General features: G+C 35.7%; 1 protein-coding gene across 3 annotated transcripts in view; it reads left to right on the top strand.

Annotated features, from left to right (window-relative positions):
- LOC105833920 (sodium channel protein 60E) overlaps positions 1-21,431 on the top strand; it is a 168,006-nt gene that overhangs the window by 143,018 nt on the left and 3,557 nt on the right. Inside the window, exons 12-21 of one of the 3 annotated variants that reach the window (XM_028193839.2) lie at positions 4,845-5,160; positions 8,298-8,414; positions 8,539-8,697; positions 9,758-10,054; positions 10,746-10,900; positions 16,533-17,019; positions 17,427-17,746; positions 18,345-18,704; positions 19,474-19,839; positions 21,256-21,271. In XM_028193839.2, coding sequence (XP_028049640.2) covers positions 4,845-5,160; positions 8,298-8,414; positions 8,539-8,697; positions 9,758-10,054; positions 10,746-10,900; positions 16,533-17,019; positions 17,427-17,746; positions 18,345-18,704; positions 19,474-19,839; positions 21,256-21,271 — 2,593 coding nt within the window. Of the gene's footprint in view, positions 1-4,844; positions 5,161-8,297; positions 8,415-8,538; positions 8,698-9,757; positions 10,055-10,745; positions 12,555-12,800; positions 13,175-16,532; positions 17,020-17,426; positions 17,747-18,344; positions 18,705-19,473; positions 19,840-21,255; positions 21,272-21,431 lie in introns of those variants that run through there. The other 2 variants (XM_028193838.2, XR_004964836.1) reach the window with 2 other exon arrangements.

Raw genomic sequence — 21,431 nt, 5'->3', positions numbered from 1 at the left:
GGTCGGTCGGTGCGTCACCCAAGGTTTGTTCGTGTTTCGCCCGTAGCGTGCCGGGCGCAGTAAGTTCCCGTCCATACGTCAACATTGCCGGTGTGTACCCCGTGCTCTCGTGGATGGCTGTATTGGCGGCGAACGTTAGCTGTGGCAGGTGCCGGTCCCATTGGCGGTGATCCTGGCCAATGAACTGCGCGATCATCGTCTTCAATGTCCTGTTAGCCCGCTCGACGGGGTTGCATTGGGGCGAGTATGGCGGCGTTTTCCGGTGTTCGATTCCGGCCTGGGCGACCATGTCGCGGAACTCGCGGCTTTCGAATTGCCGTCCATTATCTGTAATGATCCTTCTTGGGCATCCATGTTGGAGGACGATGTCTCGTTCGACAGCTCGTGTGACGGCGGAAGCGGTAGCTTGTCGTAAAGGCCTGGTGGTGATCCACTTGGTGAACACGTCTTGGCAGACCAGTATCCACGTGTGGCCCTCGGATGACCTCGGTAGTGGCCCTATCAAGTCGATGGCGACGGTCACGTTTGGGGCGTCGACGGTGGCGTGGTGTAGAAGCCCGGCTGTTTGTCGTTGTACGGGCTTGTGTTCCCGGCAGTTTGTGCATCGTCGCACGTAATTGGCGGCTTGCCGGAACATCCCTGGCCAGTAATATCTCTGCGCCAGTCGAGCGAGGGTCTTTGTTATTCCTAGATGTCCTGCGGTAGCGGCGTCGTGGCATTCCTTCAGTGCCTCTTCCCTCAGCGGTAGCGGCAGACAGAGCTTCCAGGCGGATGTTTCGGTGTCCTCGTCGGTTGAGTGGCGTTCATGAAAGTGCCGGTATAAGCGGTCGCCTTGCACTTGGTAGTCCGGGTATTTGCGCGGGTCCTCTTGTACGGCCTGTAGTATCCGCTGGTGCCATTTGCAGGGCAAGATGGCTGCCAGGTCTTGTCCGGCGGTATCTTCCTCTTCTTCCTCCCCCTCCTCAAGGGGCTGGCGTGACAGCGCGTCCGGCACATGGTTGAGGGCCCCTTTCCGGTACTCGACGGTGAAGTCGTGCTGCTGCAGTGCTACGGCCCAGCGAGCCAGGCGGCCGGTCGGGTTGTCCAAGGACCGTAGCCATCTGAGCGAGAAATGGTCGGTGATCACTGTGAATTTGTAGCCCTCCAGGTACGGCCGCATCTTCTCGATTCCCCACACGACGGCGAGGCATTCCTTCTCGGTAGCCGAGTAGTGTTTTTCGGCAGCTCGCAGGGCTCGGCTGGCGTAGGCTATAACTCGTTCCTCTCCTTGGATGTTTTGCGTGAGGACTGTCCCCAGGCCTGCGTCGCTGGCGTCGGTTTGCAGGACGAACGGTACCGAGAAGTCCGGGCATTGTAGCACTGGGGCGGTGGCCAGGCAGTTCCTGATTTTCTCGAACGCCTGTTGCTGTGGGGTCGACCATTCCCACCGTTTGCCTTTCCTGAGCAGGTCGTTCAGCGGTGCCGCGGTCGTGGCAATTTGCGGAATGAAGCGGCGGTACCACGATGTCATCCCCAGAAATCTTCGGAGGGCCGGCAGGGAGGTGGGCGGCGGGATGTCCATTATCGCCTTTACTTTTTCCGGGTCGGTTCTCAGCCCCTCTCGGTCGACGACGTGGCCTAGGTATCTGAGGCTAGTGCGTGCGAAGTGGCACTTGTCGGGGTTGATCTTCAGGTTGGCCCTTAGTAGCCGTTGCAGTACTTCTCGTAGATTTCGCAAGTGCTCTTCGAACGTCTTTCCTAGGACTACTATGTCGTCCAGGTAAGCGAAGGCGCGTGGCTCCATGTCTGGCCCGATGACGCGGTCAAGTAGTCGCTGGAAGGTGGCTGGAGCAGCATGCAATCCGAACGGCATGACGGTGAATTGAAACTGTCCCCTGCCCGGGATGGCGAAAGCGGTCATTGGTCGGCTCGTAGGTTGGAGTGAGACCTGCCAGTACCCGTTCTTCAGGTCAATGGTGGACAGGAACCGGGCCTCTCGGAGCTGGTCGAGTATGTGTTGAACCGGCGGAAGCGGATAGGCGTCTCTCTCGGTTACTTCGTTGACCTTCCGGAAGTCTATGCAAAAGCGGTATCTCCCATCCTTTTTCTTAGCTAGGACGACTCCGGAGTTCCACGGGCTGCTGGTTGGTTCGATGTGCCCCTCCTTGAGCATCGCGTCGATCTCCTTGTCCACAATGCTCTGCATAGCGGGATTGAAGGTCCGGTATCTTTGCCGGATCGGCTCCTGCCCCTCGCGTAGCCGTATGCGGTGCTGGGTAAACGGCGTGGTGCCGCGCAGTCGCTCGAATTTCGGTAGGTACTCCCCTAGGAGGGCTTCGAGCTCTTGCTGCTGTGCGGGCGTGCACGGGGCGAGTCCGGCGGTTGGCTCGTCGTCCGGTGTCAGTACTGCGATCTCTGGTAGGTCCCATCGGAAACCGGCCTTGCGGAGCAGATTTATCCCGGCTATGACGGCGGAGGTCAAGCCTGGCAGCACATGGAACGTGTGCCATCCACGGTAGTGGCCTATTCGGACCTGGGCGTGCAGCTCTTCTTTGATTGTGGCGGTTCGGCCATCGGCCAAGTGTACGGCGGCGGAGATCGATCGTACTCGAGCGTGTGATCGCACCTGCTCGGCGGTGTCCGGTGCCAGGTAGGATAGGACGGCCCCGCAGTCTAGTAAGGCGGTGTACTGGCGGCCGGCGATCTCGATGCTCCCCTGCGGTCGTGGGTCGGTCGGTGTGTTGCGGGGGTTGATGCTCGGTAGTTGGCTCTTCAGGTGCTGGCGTCCGTGCTGGTAGACCGGGGGCCCCCCTCTGTTCCCTCGGCCTGCTTGTCGTTTCCCGGTGTGCCGTGGCAGTTGCGCGTCAGCACCCCTTCTTTGCCGCACTGAGAGCAAAACAGCTTCGGCGGTCGTTTGCAATATCGGCGGGTATGCCCGCGCTGGCCGCAGCCCCAGCAGCACTCACGAGGGTCATAGGCGGGAGCGATGGCGGCGACGGAGGCCTTCGCCTTGTCCTTGGATTTTTCCGGTGCCTGGTAGCTTCGCTCGTACTGGCGGGCGCGCTCGTAGTCGTCGGCGAGTCGTAGCATCCCCGAGAGGTCGATAAAATCGGTCCTCCGGATGTAGAGGTGATATTCCGGCCGTAGGTTGTGGTATATCCGCTCGAGTCTGTCTTCCGGTGGCATGCGCCCGTACCTGCGCATGAGTGTCTGCAGCGCGGTCACGAATTCCCGTGCCGTCTCGTTTGTGCCCTGCGTACGGCGGGCGATCTCGGCCTCGAGTTCGAATCTTGTCTTGGCGGGTGCGAAGTACTGCCGGAAGCTTCGTTCAAAGTCGTCCCATACATGCCAGTCGTCCCGGTTGTTGCGGTACCACAGCAATGCCTGATCTTTAAACAATAATGGCAGACACCGCTGTAGTTGCGCGTGCGTTAGCTCGTAGCTTATGCGGAAGTCCTCTAGGCGTTCCAGGAAGGCGACCCCATCCTTGCCGTCAAATTGTATGCCCCACTTGCGGACGGTGTCGAGGAGGTCCGTTGCGTCCGACATTTTCTTTCGTCGCCGTGCGCGGGGAGTTTCCTCCAGGACGGTTTCGCGATCGTCCTCGCTGGTGTCTTCGGCTGCGGTTTCGTCGTACTTCTCAATGTTAACTTTGATTGCGGCGGGTCTCATTGCGGCGGTTCGTATCCTCACTTATTCGAGTCCCTGTTCGGGCGCCATTTGTAACCGTGAATCTTGTATGCCTATTGGCTACGGATAGCCGCGGGATTCAGGGTCCGGGCGGCGGGCTCGAATGAGTGAGAAAACGGTGTGTTCGGTATAACGTTATATTTATTTAATAATTCCTTATTCTACTATATACAATATCTTATGCTACTATTTACAAGGAAGTACTCTCGTCGTGCGAGGCGATTCGTGTGTGTGTGGTACTGGCGACAGTGTCGCGGCGGACGCTGGTGTGGCGCGGTGCCCTGATTGGCCGTGCGGTGTGCGTGCCGATCGGTCGGCGTATAGTCGGCGATGGCGGCGAATCGCGGCGCTGTGGTTGGTCGCGGCGGCGCGACGTGCGGTGCGGTGATGTGGCCTTAAGGCCCGGCGCTAGCGGCGCGGCGGTGTGCGGTGGCCAGCCTGGCTGGCGGCGCAGCGGTGAGTAAGCGGTGCGGTTGGCGGCGCGGTTCGTTACCCGGTCTCAGCTGATCGGCGCATCAGCTGTTCGATCGCGCTGCTGTTGTCACCCCGCGTGGTGGCAATCGCGGCACCGGTTTCTCCTCAGCACGGAGTCCCCGGGACGGAGCGACGCGCGACCGCTCAGTGCGCGGCCGAGAGCTCGGGTGCGGAGCGTGGCGGTGTGCGGCCCCTCAACACGTGGCCGGGAAGGCACTCACTGCGTGCCCGGGTAGGATCGCTAGGTTAGGAGACGGCGCTCAATATGCGCTCGAGGATGCCTGGCTCAGTACACCAGGAGGAACGGTCTGCTCACTTCGCAGGCCGGGGAAGCTCTGACTTCTGTCGCGAGTGGAGGGCTTATATACCCTCCACTCGGTGGTGAGGGAAGTAGAGAAGAGCGGAGGGAGCGAGCGAGGTAGGGGTAACGGCCTTACCTCCGTTCAAGCGGTAGTGGAGGAACGGCTCGTTACAAATTACTTGTGCGAAGAAAGTGTCGTGTAAAGCGGTGACTTTATGGCCAGTAGAAGATCACAAAAAGGACCACTTTCAACGCATATTTAACAAAATATATATTTTAATACTCACACTTTTTTACAAATACAAGATTTATTCATTTACTTGTTCATTGGTTTGCTTATCTGATTTTATTAAATGCTTAAATAAAAATTAAATAACATTCAATGGATACGATTGTTCAGGTGCGGTTTTATCAATCGTTGCCTCGCCACGGATCTTGGCAAGAAATGGATAAGAATTCGCACGGTCGTCTTATCGGTCGTGGACACACCCGCCTTCGAATGGATGATCCTAGTTTTAATTTTTGCATCTTCCATAACGCTGTGCTTCGAAGACATCTACCTAGACGACAATCCTTTTTTGAAAAAGATTCTCTATTGGACCAATCTTGGCTTCTGCACACTTTTCAGCGTCGAGATGCTCCTGAAATGGCTAGCTCTAGGCTTCTGTAAATATTTCACCAGTTTCTGGACAATCCTGGATTTTATAATCGTTTTCGTAAGTACAATCACAAAGTCCCATTCCCTGCGATTGATGTAAAATGCAAAAGTGTGGTATGATCGCATACGTGTGGCATGTAATGTGTTTGTTGATTCTTTTGCTTGCCTCCAAGCATTATGTATTCTATATTCAGGGTGAGCCATCTAACTTTATAAACTTGCAATTTTTATTATTAACGATGTATGTAAGCGACAGATTAATTAAAGGAGTCAAACAGGATTTGAACCCGGAATTTCTTATGAAACGGGATTAATGAAATGTACACTTAGATGGGTCAAAACAAGGATCTAATTTTGCAAACTTTTAAAGGAAGAATGGAAAAAGTTAAAAAAAACATATTTATTTTATTGCAATTTATACGTTTTTCTATTTGACATTTAAATTTTATTAAAAATGTAAAATAATTGTTATTAAAGTTTCTTAAATTCTGTTTTCAAAAACACGTGACCATTATATCTTAAAGATAACTTAATTGATTCGCAATTTTATACACTTCTTTTAAACATTGACGGAGATATTCTTTACGATGCTTAATTTTTTGTCGTAGCCAAAATACAAGCAAAAATATTATAATGAAAATCGATATTTTAACTTTAATTAGCAGCCATTTGGCTCAAATACAATATTTTGAAAAAACAGCTAAATCTGTATTTCAACTATTTTACAATTTTATAAAGTTTGTACCATTTTACTTTTTAATTAGTATTACGAAAATAACAATAGTTTCTGTAAATATTATTTTTTAAACATAATTATAAACATAATTTAAAAAACTCTAATAGTGACGTTATTTTACATTATTTTTTATTAAAATTTAAATGTCAAATATGGAAATACAAGTATTATCTTTACAATGACTTCTCATTTTTTATCTCTTCTCGTTTTTTTTCGCAAAAAGTTTGCAAAATTGTGTTTTGTTTTGACCTGTCTGTATGTATGGCATCTTAAATGGAGCAAATAATTTATATTAATATACGTTAATATTCTTTCCAAAACTTTCAAAAATCATTAAATATCTCGATTCAACAGCTTCTTAAGAGTCTTAACAATTCTTAATAATACTTAGATTAAAAATTATATAACAATTATTTTATATCGTGAACTTGGATGGTTCAACTTGTACAAATAATAAAATAAAGTTATCGAAATCATATTGGATGAAACATTCGTAACCATTGTTTGAACGTTGTTTTTGGGTTCTTTTTTTATGTGTTTTATGTGTGGCCCTGTGGATTCAGGTATGTTAAAAGTTACATGTCTCAGAATTGCTTCTATTTGTATTACCTTAATTTAAAATATTTATTATAAATACACATTGTATTATATATTGTTTTTTTTTTTATTAACCCCTTAGCTATCGATGACGAGAATTCTAGTTATTTTGCATTTTCCTCAAAATATCGGAAAGATGTCTTTTCCCATCATGATATATTTTGTTATGCTAGAGTCCCTAAGTGATTTTATCATTGAAACAAAATGTAATCTAGAGGTTTTCAGGTTTTTACTAAACACAACATTCAATTTTTCAATCCGATTCTTGAAATTTTGTGTCAGAAAAAAATGTGACTGTTAAAAATGAGAATCTTTCGAGATCTCCAATGTTATCATTATGGAATATTTTGTTATATTGTAAGCTTTAAGTAATTTTCTTTCCTGAAGCAAAGTATTAGGTCCACTGAATCTAGATATAATACTAGAATTTCAAAATTCAAAATGACGGAATTAATATGACGGATTGGAAAAATAATTAGATTCTTATAAAAATTTGTAGGTCCTAAAATTTTTGAAGTTGTTAAATCTAAATATGATATCAGAATCTCAAAATGGTAGATCCAGTATGACGAATCAAAATTGTAACAGCGTGGCACCAGATATTATGCACTCTCTCTTTCGGTGATTAGTTTTACCATATAAAACAGATATTATATCTGGATTCAGCAAACCCCCAAAAACCCCGTTTATACTTTACATCAATGATCAAATCCCTTAGGAACTATAGTGTAACAAAATATCTTATGACAAAAAGATTATAGAAAATTTGAATATATTTACTGTTATTTTAGGTTTGTTTAAAGAGTTTCTTAAAATTGACTTGTAATTTATCACTGGTATCATCAAAATTCTGCCGAAATTTTAATTAATTTTCAAGATTTTTTTGTATTTACTAGTTCATAAAAATGATGCAGTACGCAAGGGGTTAATTATACACTGAATTATCAGATACAGATAACGTGCATTGTAAATTAAACTTGCACATGCATGGAATAAGTAATAAATTGGTTAAATAAAAAGAAACATCTATTCAAATATAACTGTATTAATAAAATATTTTTTCATAAATTGTAGTACTTGAATTTGTAAAGAAAAAGCTAATGTGCATGATAAAATGTTAATATTTATTATTATAAATAGAGTGTTAATTATTTATAAAATAAATATATTAATATATTAATAAATTGCTTATTAATTATTATAAAAATATAAAAGTGTAAAAATATAAATACTTAATAATTATTACAAAAGAAATATTAACCTGATGTTACTAACGTATATGTATATGTATATTACGGTTTTACAATATACCGATGCATGCAAAATAACAAAAGAATTTGGATGCAACTTGAGAAACTGGATGAATATCTTTATTTATAAAATGGATGAATATCTTTATTTTTTTCATGCATATAATTTGCATGTTTACTTGTTCAGTGTAGCTCTTTAATTTCTTTCAGAATTTATTCCTTAAAATTCTTTGCATAAGAATTCCATTACTTATACATATATTCGTACTTCGTTACATTAAGTGTACGTAATTCGACTCTACGTATTATGTATAAAAAAGTTTCGAGTTACTTCAATTTAAAGACAGATATGACAGACCTAAACTTTATTTTGTTTTAATTTTTTACACATTTTTAGTCTCTCATTTTGTGCTTGTGTAGAATTATTTTTTATAATAATAATTAAACTTCTTAAAAATTGATGATTTCTGACTTAAAAAATTTTTTTTTTTTTAATCAAATATAAACATTTAAAAATTAACTTCTCAAAATCTAAGAATGTAATTTGCATGAATTTTATTACGTAAATTTAATAGGTAATATCGGAGTTAAATTACACTGTTCTCCAAACAGGTATCCATGTTTAGCCTTTTGATAGAAGAAAATGAGAACCTTAAAGTTTTACGATCACTGAGGACACTACGCGCCCTAAGGCCGCTGAGGGCGATCTCAAGATGGCAAGGCATGAGGGTAAATATCGCGCAGACAAACAAACTCTACCTACGAAAATCCAAAAATTGAAACATGAACGACACAATACGCGAACCGCGGATTGTTGCGTATCACTGAGAGGATTTTTCTTCCCGGCTCGCAGATCGTAGTGAACGCGTTGATGTATGCGATACCTAGTATATTCAACGTGCTCCTCGTCTGTCTCGTGTTCTGGCTTATTTTTTCGATAATGGGCGTTCAGTTCTTCGGCGGCAAGTTCTTCAAGTGTGTTGACGAGTACGGACAAATGCTGGACGTTTCGGTGAGTATTGTTTTACATTGTGAGTATCAAAAAGAAGAGAGTGAATTATATTCAGCCAGAATCTAAATTTGTTGTACTTAAACTATAACATAAATTATTTTTTTACCAAATAGTGTTTTAATAATAATTAACATATTTAGGTTGAAAAATAGTCATATACACTCAGTTTCATAAAGTAACATTAATTTCAATTCGTATCCAATAATAATACATCAGGATCAATTTTATTATATAAATTACAAAAATTATTAATTTTTTATAATAATTATGAGAAATTTGGGCAATAATAATAATTTTTTTTAAGCTATATAATTTAATTTAATTATATATTAATTAACTTAAAATTCAAAATTCTTTATATAATTTTTTAATATGATATATGATATAAATTCCTTAACTTTTAATAAGTATTTTTTAAATTTTTTCACATTTATTTAGAATTACCCGTATAAAAAGTTCTACGAAAAATATAAATTTTTCCAGCTTCTGCAAAGTATTATAATTTATATAATAATTTTGAAAAAATTTTTGAAAAGTTATAAAATTATACACAATTGTTTTTAAGTTTTAAAAAATTATATAAAGAATTTTAAATTTTAAGTTAATTAATATATAATTAAATTAAATCACATAAATTAAAAAAATTATTATTAATGCCCAAATTTCTCATAATTATTATAAGAAATTAATAATTTTTGTAATTTATATAATAAAATTGACATCGACGTATTATTATTGAATACGAATTGGAATTAATGTTACTTTATGAAACTGATTGTATATGACTACTTTTCAACCTAAATAAAAAAATAAAATTCAGATAGAGACGTAAGAGTATGTACATAAGTATAAATAAATGTATATATATTTACAGAGAAAACTTATATATGAAATCTGAAAAGATTTCATTATTAAAAATATGATTTTTTAATATAAAGTGTTATACACACACACACACACACGCGCGCGCGCGCGCGCGCGCGCGCGTGTACTATATATATATATCTCTAGGATAGAACAAACCAATTACATTTTTTTTGTATAACTATGTCAATTTCAGATAGTGAACACCAGGGAGGAATGTTTCAGCAAGAATTATTCCTGGGAGAATAGCAAAATCACTTTCGACCACGTTGGCATCGCTTACCTGGCTTTGTTTCAAGTAGCGACCTTCGAGGGATGGATGGAAGTGATGGAGGACGCTGTGGATGCGAGAGGGGTTGATCTGCAACCGCAGAGAGAAGCGAATCTGTATGCCTACCTCTACTTCGTCATATTCATCGTCTGCGGCTCATTCTTCACGCTTAATCTCTTCATTGGAGTAATCATAGACAATTTCAACATGCTGAAGAAAAAAGTAAGTGTTAATCTTCTCAAATTTTAATGTTTAAAATATTATTCCAACGTGCAATACAAAAAAAAATATATATATATACTTGTAAGAAGAAAGAATGTCTTATATCTTGTAAGTATTTTATACAAATTGTTTATGTTAACAGAAAAGAAAAGGAAAATGTAATATTATTGCCATAGTGGTTTTAGAACTCATTATATCATGCACTTATTTTTGCTTTTCTTATAAATTTAATTACTGCAAAATTTGAAATAATATTATTAAAAATGTTATTTATTTGATAGAGAACAGATAAGTCTAATTTGTACTTATGCTTCTAAAGCTTTATTTTCAGCTTTTGTTTAAAAAATACGATTCAAAAACAAAATATCAATATTGGCGACTTTTCTTTATTATTTTTTAATGTAATTTTTAATGTAAAGTAGAGCCGCTGAATCGATCGCTGAACAATTAGCAATTATTAAGAAAAATATTAAAATAAGACTTTAAAATATTAAATTGCAAATTAATTAATATTTTTTTATATCTAATTTTTATACTTAATTAAAACATTATTTTTTACTTGAAAATATTATTATATATATTAAATTATTTCTGAAACAGTAATTTTATAGCAAAGTATATTTCTTATGGATTTTAAAAATATTTCTGTAATTCTACTTTTTAGAATAATAAAATAATGATTTTTTTTCAGTACGAAGGTGGGGTGTTAGAAATGTTTTTGACCGAGAGTCAAAAACACTACTACACTGCCATGAAAAAGCTTGGCCGTAAAAAGCCGCAAAAAGTTATAAAACGTCCGATGAACCAATTCCTCGCAATGTTCTACGACCTGTCCAATTCTCGCAGGTAATTGTATAATAATGCTTTATAGCAAAAAGCACACTGGATGCTTTAAGCAAAAAATTGTGTTATTTATAATTGTTTCTATCGATAATATACAAATTGATGTGGTTAATAACACTTTGGCGACACCAATTTTATTCTTTATCGTAATTTCACGACAGATAAAGACTTCTTCTCTATTAAGAGTTATTATTATATTTAAACTGTAACTTGATTATTATAATTAAAAACTTTCTCTTTTAAATGTAAAGTTGAGAAATCTTTAAATAATCTTTACAACTTCTAAAACTTATGACTTTTTTATGTTTATATTATATTTAGTTTAACACATATCTGTAATTTTTATATTGTTTATCTACTGTTTATTTTTTTTTTACAACTATTATTATAACTCGATTTAAATAATCTTTCTCTTCAAAAATTTTTTTATCAGCTAGTAACAGTTATCATTTATTTCTAGCAAAAAAAATTGTTTATGTTTTTCAAAATTTTTTATATTTTAGGTTTATAAAAATAAAAAAAAATACCTCATACTTAAATTTTACAAGTTTCCTTTAATAATTAGAAAATCAAAAATTTTAAATTAGATTAGAATTTATATTCATGGATATAAAGAATTCGAAAAGAAATGTAGATTTTCTGAAAAAGTGTTTTAATTTGAATTAAAAATTTGAGAAATGTTCTATAAATAGTTATAAAATTGTATTTTTAAAAATATTCTCAAAAATCCTAAAAATTATATTAAAATTCTAAAAAATTATATAAAGAATTAAAAAAAAAGTTTCGCCAGATATTTCAAATAAGAAAAAGGATGTATTTATAAAATTAGCAGCATTGTAATATAATTTAACAGTTCGATATATATTTACTGTTTAACATCTTGCGTATAAATTTTTTTATGACAAATCCTTATAATTTGATCGAGATCACTATTTGGTGCCAAAGTGTTAATCTGACTTCCTTTAACGTAATCGAATGCACGTGTATATTTGTTGCAACATGAATGCGTAGAAATGGTGTGGTCAAAACGTAAATGGTATCATGTGGCGGTCGTATTCTACTGTGCAGCACGCGTTCGATCGCAGTAGAGCGCGAGCAATGCGGCAGGTGTACATTTCCCTTACAATTCACAGACATCTTAAATTAAATCGTTAGCAAGCAAGCTTTTGGTATTTTGATTAGTATTTGATGTTAATTAATAGATGTTAATACTTGTTCCACTCTTGAAACTGGTCTCTTGCCAGATATATTAAACTCTATTATGGATAAGTCGAGTGAATGTACGTTAACGGTTTAACACAAGCACAGATGTCTGTGCCGCAAAATGTTATTAATAGGGTTTCTAAGTTACGGTTGTGTGCCCACCTCCTCATTGCTCACGTCGCTGTGCTTGGACACGTATTTCACAGAATTGGCATCCATGTATTTTATTGCGATTTGTGATCAGAATTGTATAGATAGGTTCTCGCAAAATGCTATCGCATTATTGCTCATCGACAGTCAATAGCTTACAAATAAAAGAAAATTGAAGAAGAAAGGATATTATAAGAGTCAGCATTTTCTACATTGGAAGATTGATCTGCAAAACTATTGTTCCTTGGTCTTCAATTTGCTCATTCCACGATAAGAAGTTAATTATAGATCGTGAAAAGATGAGGTAAGAAGAAATATATTTCGTCTCTAAATAATATTATCTGCATATATTATGACATTTTAAAAATTATATGTATTATAACTCCAATTACAAAATCTCTTCTCTATATTTCCAGTTACAAGATTTATTGATAGCTTGCATATGTATACATCTATTTTTTACAGTAACATTTTATCGTCCGGACATTCGTGCGAACATTGTAATATGTATACAAATCGCCGTGACACAATGCGTGAATTTTCTTTTCAGCTTCCAAGAGAGGCAGAACCTGTCAGAAGATAAATGCCGCAACTCTACAATCCGTTTCTCGGAGTAATGGAAAATCGATACCCAAAGGACATTAATGCTCGCCGCTTCTAAATTGTAGATACACAATGTTGGCGTACTGTGATACAACTGTGCATAATAGACGAGATAAGCTGCAAGCTGGGAGGGTTACGTAAACGTCGTAACTTTGTAATTCGGCGCGCGGGGATTAGATACTCTCTCGCTTTCTCTCTCTGCTCATAAAGTCCATGCAAATGTAAAATTAGCTCTACAGTAGCTGAATATAGAATTATTGTAGGGTAACTCCAGTATTTATGCCATGTGAGAATTTACGCCGCAAAAGTCAGAAAAAAAAATAGAAAGAGTAAAGGTAACATGCTCGTAATCACTCTATTGCACACCTTTATGTTATATTATTGTTTTGCATTGTGATTTCAGCTCTTTACTGTTAATATCATCGTGAAATGAATCGATTCTCAGTGTAATAAGTAACGAGATCCTGTATTATGACCTATATACAATTACGGTAGGGAGTATAAAAAGCTTAATAGTTTCACGATATATAAATGTACTCGGTAAATTTTTTTAACATAAAAACATAAATATATATAATTATATACGATATATGTTTATTCATATTTATAATAGTTTCTTTTTTTGTAAAATTTCTGTTTGGTATAGAAAAATAATTAGTCATGCTAAAAAGACAAAGTGAATTGAAAATATTATTTTTGCATTGTTTCTTTTACAAAAAATTAAGTATGAAAAATGAGAAAAAATTGTCCATATACAATTATACATATATATTTTTTTTAATCTCATAGATGTATTAGATATCTCATAGATGGATTATACGTGGGCAATTTTTTCGCATTTCTTTATACTTAACTCTTTATAAAAAAGACAATGAAAATGATCTTTTCAATTAATTTTTATATGATCATTATTTTTTTTTATAACAAACCGAAATTTTATCAAAAAAAAGAAACTAATTTTTACGGAATATAAGGATAATGTACATATAAAAAGAATAGGAAATCGTAAAATACTTAGTTTTGTATTCTCTATTGATCTTGTATATCCCACCTGGGATGTATGACATTTTTTGCACGCAAGATTTATACCATAGTATAGACACTCTGTGATTAAAAGATAACACTTACGTCTGCGCAAAACGCACAAAGTATACAAAGTATCTGCATTCTACTGTTATTTGCACGTACATAATCTCTTCAATATTGCATTACTTTTTTTCTTTAATAAACTTTAAACTCATATCGTAAATTATTGTCATTTGATATTATTTCTAAGTTTTACTTGTAAATTACCTATCCACAATATATTTCACACTTGAATGGCCGTATGTATATTTCATTTATATAGAATATACGGCAAAAATAAGTGTGTAAAAACTTTTTTGAGCTTTTTTTAAATATAAGAAAATATATATATATTCGAGCTTCTAATTCTATAATAATAGTACATACCATGAAATTTTTATTGGTATAGTTATTTTATAAATATAGTTTATTTTTCTTAATTATAGTAAATTGTAATTGATAAATTAAGTTTTTATAGATAGAAAATGGACTCTTTCAAGTCACTTTTTTGTTAGTATAAAGTCGTCGATTTTACATTATCACTTCAACATTTATTGCACAGTTCTTGTCCTCTAATAGATAGCGTGACGAATCGTGGCGAAAAACATTCTGGCACGACATTTTCACGTTTGATCTTTTTAACATCCGCATATGCGTCATCTCGCGACACGCATACGAACTTTTGCAGACCTGTCAATTTGCGAGAATTTAAGAAACTCAAAAAATAACACATTGACACACGGGTAACAAAAAATATGGTATGTAACACGGGCGGACCCACTTGCCCATGGCTCATCCATTCCCCGCACTCGTTCACAAAAGATCGACTTTATGATCTTGTTATATAATGTACTATTTTGATAGGTGCAGCGTACATACATTATACATCGAAATTACTTTAAGGGGATGCTGGAGTCGTCTGTTTTACCGATTGAACGCTAATTATTTTCGGATACGCTTTGCTCTTAATTGATTTCATAGAATTGTAAGTATATTTCTCCAGAATTAAAGTATAGACAATAACAAAGAGTGGGTGATTACAATTTTACGTGAAAAGCGAAAAAAACGAGAAAATTATACTTTTGTGGAGTCGTCTCGTGACTTAAATTTAATCTGCAGCACTAAGTTTTAAAGACTCTATACGTATAAAATAACTGTTATGCACTCTTGTCATTAGGAAAGAATAATAATGTGTTTTCAGAAATGAGCTAGAAGCTTTTGGTATAAGAGGATAGTATATCTAAATATTTCATATGTATATGTAAATGCGGATTCGGAAGAAGTCGATAAGTAGAGTAATATGAAAAAAAATTTGTTCGTTTTTTATATAAAATCCAATTAACATATCATTGATATTAATATGTGTACTTTAATTCTGGAACAGAATTTCCAAATCTATAAACAAAATATACGAAATCTCATTAATGATGTGCACTAATGACTTTATATTATTGACCCCGATCAAGTTTGAGAGGCAATCCAGCATCTCTTTAATAGTTACAATGTGTAAAATATGATTAAAAAATAGATCCTATTACATTAATTAAACTTTTTTATAAAACTCACAATTATACATTTACAGACATAGCATATAATATTATATAAATATTGCAGTAATATTAAATATACTTAAAAAATAACATTAAAGTAAAATTATAAAAAGATTACTGATATATTACACGTTCATAAATAACATTAAAATATTATTTTGTTGCAAATTGACATATTTATAGTATTTGTAATATATAATATGTAAAATGATTTAATTCCTTGTAATATTACATAAATATGCATATATATTACAGTTATATAATTATAATATGTCACTATTATTATAATTTATTTTGGAAGACAATTTAATATTATTGTAATATTTTTGTAACATTTTAACAATATTTATAATAATTTTATTATATTATATTAATAATGCCGTTAAAAAATAATATTCCTGTGATATTACTTTTATATGTTATATAGAATGAAAACAAATTTTTTTGTCGCGATGAAGATAATTTAAAAATTATTTATATTGTATAATTTTTGCCTTTTTTCGAGAGATTGTTTAAGGAAAACGAACAGACACCAAAATTAAACGTCGTACTTGTTTCATGTACCGCCAACAGATACTGTTTATGTCATTTTTACTACACGAATATTAAATATGCATGCCTCGCTTTGACACTATTAAAAAGACGATCATAAAAATCCTCGACGAAAAATTTTTCTAGAGAAATTCTTTATACAATTTTAAAATTTTTATATAAATTTCAAAATTTTTCAGAACTGTTTAACTTTATTCTTTCAAAAAAATTTTTTAGAAAATTTTTTGTATTTTTTAAGTATGAATTGAAATATTTCTGAATAATTAATCTTTTCTAAAAATTCTTTGTGTAAAATATTTTACAATTTTTATAATTTTCGAAGTAAACTTTTAATATTTTTTAAATCAAGATATTTTTTAGAAATTTTCATAAATTTAAAATATAAGAAATTCTTAAAAATAATATAAAATATTATAAAAATTTTTCTCATCGAGGATAATGATTAATTGTTGAACAATCTGCGAATTCATCACAAAAAAGAATACGATCTAATCTTCCGTATAACTTTGCAGATTTGAAATAGCTATCTTCGTTTTGATATTTCTCAACATGCTGACGATGGGCATCGAGCATTACAGTCAGCCGCATTCTATCTTCTTCGTCTTAGAAGTGTCGAACGCGTTCTTCACGACCGTTTTCGGTTTGGAGGCGATCGTCAAGATAGTCGGTCTACGTTATCACTACTTCACAGTGCCGTGGAATCTATTTGACTTCCTGCTTGTACTAGCGTCCATTCTGGGTATTCTGATGGAAGACATTATGGTGGATTTCCCTGTGTCCCCGACGCTCTTGCGAGTCGTGAGGGTGTTCAGAATTGGCAGAATCTTGAGGCTTATCAAAGCAGCAAAAGGTATCCGCAAGCTGCTCTTCGCCCTTGTCGTCAGTCTTCCAGCGCTTTTCAACATTGGGGCTCTGCTGGCCCTGATCACGTTTATTTACGCCATCATCGGCATGTCCATTTTCGGACATGTCAGGAAACAAGGCGCATTGGACGATATGGTCAGTGTGAACAGTTGTGTTACAGAACTTACTTCTATCTAAATTTATTTATTCATTTAACTAAATCAATATCAATAATTTTGTACTTAAATCTAACAATAATATGTAAACAATTAAATATAAGTAAATAATTAAAAGTTTTGCATATTTTTCAATGGAAACTTTTATTAGATTTATTATATATAGAGCTTCAAATGGCACATAACTTTCATTATATCTATTATTTCTTGTTATCGTCATTAGTTTTACATACTTTTCCAACTAAGATTATGTTTTTATATTTTTTATGATTAGAAACAAAGTCTCTCCTATTTATTTTAAATTTATTATATTTGTGTAAAAAAATGTTAGAGGAATATTTTTAGTTTGTTTCATCAACAATTTAAAGTTAGTATCTTCTTCCGTAGGTGAACTTCGAAACCTTTGGTAGAAGTATGCAGCTGCTGTTCCGTTTGATGACTTCGGCTGGTTGGAACGACGTGTTAGAGTCGCTGATGGTGCAACCACCTGAGTGTGATCCCACTCCAAACAGCCGACAGATGAACGGAGATTGCGGATATCCCTTACTAGCGATCACGTACTTCACATCTTTTATCATCATTAGCTATATGATAGTTATCAACATGTACATCGCCATCATCTTGGAGAATTTCAATCAAGCTCATCAAGAAGAAGAGATTGGCATCGTCGAGGACGATTTAGAAATGTTCTATATACGATGGTCGAAGTAAGATGTTTTCCTTTACTTTATTTATTTTAGGGAAAAGCTTTTTGGATGATAGTCATACATAGAATTATTAATATAAGTCATAACATCTCCAAATATAAAATAAGGATGCATCTGCAAAGAAGGCTGCCAAGACGCCTCGCGTATAGTATTCTTGGCGAGAAAAATATCGAAGCAAGGAAACGAGGTTAAGAGTCGAATTTGAGACCTACCGCTTATCGAACGACTGCTTTTCCAATTGGGTTATCTAGTCCTACACTCCGATACTTCTCTCGCCTACTTTTTATTTAACGGAATAAAGTAGAGCACTTTTATTAAATCATAAATAAAGCAAATTTTAAATGTTAGCGCGACTCTAAAGCGATGTGATTTCTTGCTCGATAGTTTGGGTAGACTATCATATAGATGCAGAATGGCCATACTGACTCGAAGACTTCTCTAGTAGAAGATAACATATGTTGTAATACATAAAACAACGAAATTTGTTAGATTCATGTTTTTAAAAAATTAATTTATTGGGAGCATTATGAAAATTTAATTATAGATAATATAATATAACATTTAATTCTAATACAAGTAAAAATTTTTGTTTTTCTAGGTACGATCCGCATGCAACACAATTTATTAGTTTCTCGCAATTGAGCGATTTTATAGCAAGCCTAGACCCGCCGCTGGGGATATCAAAGCCTAACGTGGTAGCGTTAGTGAGCTTTAATCTTCCCATCGCAAAGGGTAACAAGATTCATTGTTTGGACATCCTACACGCGCTCGTCAAGCACGTTCTTGGACACGTTGAGGAATCGGACGACTTCAGGAAACTGCAGGAACAAATGGACATCAAGTTCAAGAAGCAGTTTCCAACTAGGAAGGAATTAGAAATAGTGTCTTCCACGAGGATTTGGAAGCGGCAAGACAAAGCTGCCAGGTTAATTCAACGTACCATAAAGGAGTACATTGCGTGAGTATTAACTAACTTTTATTTAAATTGCTGTGTCTTTTAAAAACTTTTTATATAAAAAAAGCTATTATTCTTTAATGAATTTTATTTTTTAATTTATTGTATTAATGTATTAAAATGTAAAATGGTAAAAGATTCATTTCTCTCAAGTTATTTATTCCATCTTTCATGATTCAAGATTGTGGTTTCCTTTTGATGCATATTATACTTATATATAATCCATGGCGGTTGTCTTAATAAAGTCACTCTCGATGATTTGCCGTTTTCTTTAGAAAAGTAATGATAAATTAAAAATCTAATGTATTCTGGATCTTTGACATAGAAAATAGATGCGCAACACTTACATACGCCATGACCACCACTAAAATATTAATGGATAACAATTTAAACATAAGAATTTTATTTTATATTTAATTTGTTAATTTATTTTTTATGTTTATTCAATAATTTTGTCTTCAACCATACCAATTAACATTAATTTTATAACATAATTGTATGTTTATTCATATAAATCTATTTAAGCTTTGATAGAAAAAAATGTTCTGTACATAATTAAGAACATGTTGTGTACATAATTAAAAAACCAATTCTCTATCTTAAAAAAGGAATTATGAGAATTTTTATTTATATCAGTTTATATCTATTACAATTTTTGAAATATAATTATAACTGTTATAAATTTTGTTAGAAAAATAGTTTATTAAGTGTAGGTGCAATTAACATATAACACGGAATAATAAGTAATACGATGGACTGGATGTATGTGCAGGATGAAAAAGGAGCGCGAGAGAATTGCTCAGGAGGTGGACTCGCAGACGCAAACCTCGAGCCCGGGCGTGGACGGTAGGGGCGGGGGTGGATGGAGTGGTAAGCTGTCGGCTCTGCTGCACGTACACCGAGGCAGCCGGGCCAGTAGCCGCAAGTCCTCCAGGGCCAGCGACGCCAGCGATCTCAGCGAACTTGGCACCGCCTCGGCGTGGCTGTTCCCAAATCTTCCTCTGCTGTTGCTCTCCGGCGCCACCGGAACCCATGAGGACCTGCAACCCCCGGCGCTAACTGTGTCCCGTCCCTCACCGACCACCGATCAACCCTCCGCTGCCTCCAGCTCCGGTTCGGAATCCCACGTTACTGTTAGGTTGGTTCATCTTTTTAAAGCAAAGAAATAATCCTTAAAATTTTTCCAGGAAAAGAATTTTCTGTCACGTTAAGTTGATTAAAATTAGTGTTTTTAATTTTCCACAAATTAATAAAATCGAAAGAAAAAACACGTTTCCGATTTTTGTTTTTAAATACAGAAAAAACAATTGTGAGGAGATAAAGTGTTCTTAATTTTTTTGAAGAATATTGAGGAAGAAATAATTTTTTCTGTTTTCTTGCTTTTTATCTTTTTTGAAAAATATACTTATTATGATAATGACTTTATTAAATTGTTTATTAGAATTCTTAAGTGTGAAAGAAATCTTTAAACTATTGACATAAAAGATCACAAAAGTAATATTATCACAAAAGTGACTATTGCCTTAAAAGAAAGAAAAGTGGAAAAATATGGCAAAAAATTATTTTCCCCCAAAATTTCCGAGAATTTTTGTAGATTAAAAACAATAATTAAGATTAATTAATTTATATGTTGATTGAGAAGAACCATGTTAATGCTTATCTTTTTATTAGTTTTTATAATTAAATATTATAATTAGATATATGATCTCGCAAATTAATTTATGCAATATAAAATGTTGAATAACGTGGAAATAATTATTATTGGTAATATATACTTTGTCATGTCTTTGCTCGTTTGCCTTGCTTTTGAATCATTCCCATAAATTTTAATCGTACGGAAACTGCTTGTTGAGTCACTCCCAATGATTCTGCAAGCTCCTCTTGCGTTTGACTCGGATCTTCATCGAGTAATGCCTCCAATTCTTTGTCTTCGAATTTTTTGGTTGTCCAGAGGCTTGTCTTCAATACTGAAATCACAATTCTTGAAACGTCGAGACCATTCCCTACATGATTTATCAGTTGGAGCATTGTCACCATAAACTTCCACAAGGATTCAATGCGCTTCAGCTGCACTTTTCTTCCAATTAAAGTAGAAAACTAAAACCTCCCGCAAATACCGCTTAGCTAACATAAAATTTGACATATTCAACACAGTAAAAAAAAACAAGGTTTTTGTATGAAACTGAAAGCGATATAAACTGAATATTATTGACAGATGTCTGTCCTCTCTAAAACCACCGAAATCAGTTATCACTATGATACATTAATAACAGCCAGAGCATCTTTTGAAAACGGACCGAACTAATTTGTATTCCCAATTAATTTCATAACTTTTAATTTATTACGAAATTTAATTTTAACTTTTAATTTATTAGGAAATTTCATTTATTATGAAGGATAAAATATACATAATCGTATTAGCCTGAGGAGTTTGCACATATTAACAATTGCATTATTTACATATCGTGATATATTTAATCATTCTAACAACATGCCATTACTTCATGAGCAACATAAAATTAACTTAGTTTCTTTCCTTTTCAAAACTCCTCAGGCAAGAAAACGAGCAGGTAAAACTTAACATGTATTTAGAATTTTTCAAATTTTAGCGTTTGGTTTGAGATTTTAATTAGCAATTGAAGTATTGTGTATATTTATCATTAGAAATTTAATTTGTTTTGCCATTTAATATGTAGCTATGAGATTAGTACGCTGTAAACTTTACACTGT

This window comes from Monomorium pharaonis, chromosome 10 (assembly GCF_013373865.1).
Source record: "Monomorium pharaonis isolate MP-MQ-018 chromosome 10, ASM1337386v2, whole genome shotgun sequence".
NCBI lineage: Eukaryota > Metazoa > Arthropoda > Insecta > Hymenoptera > Formicidae > Monomorium > Monomorium pharaonis.
This window is presented reverse-complemented; position numbering and strand designations above follow the sequence as displayed.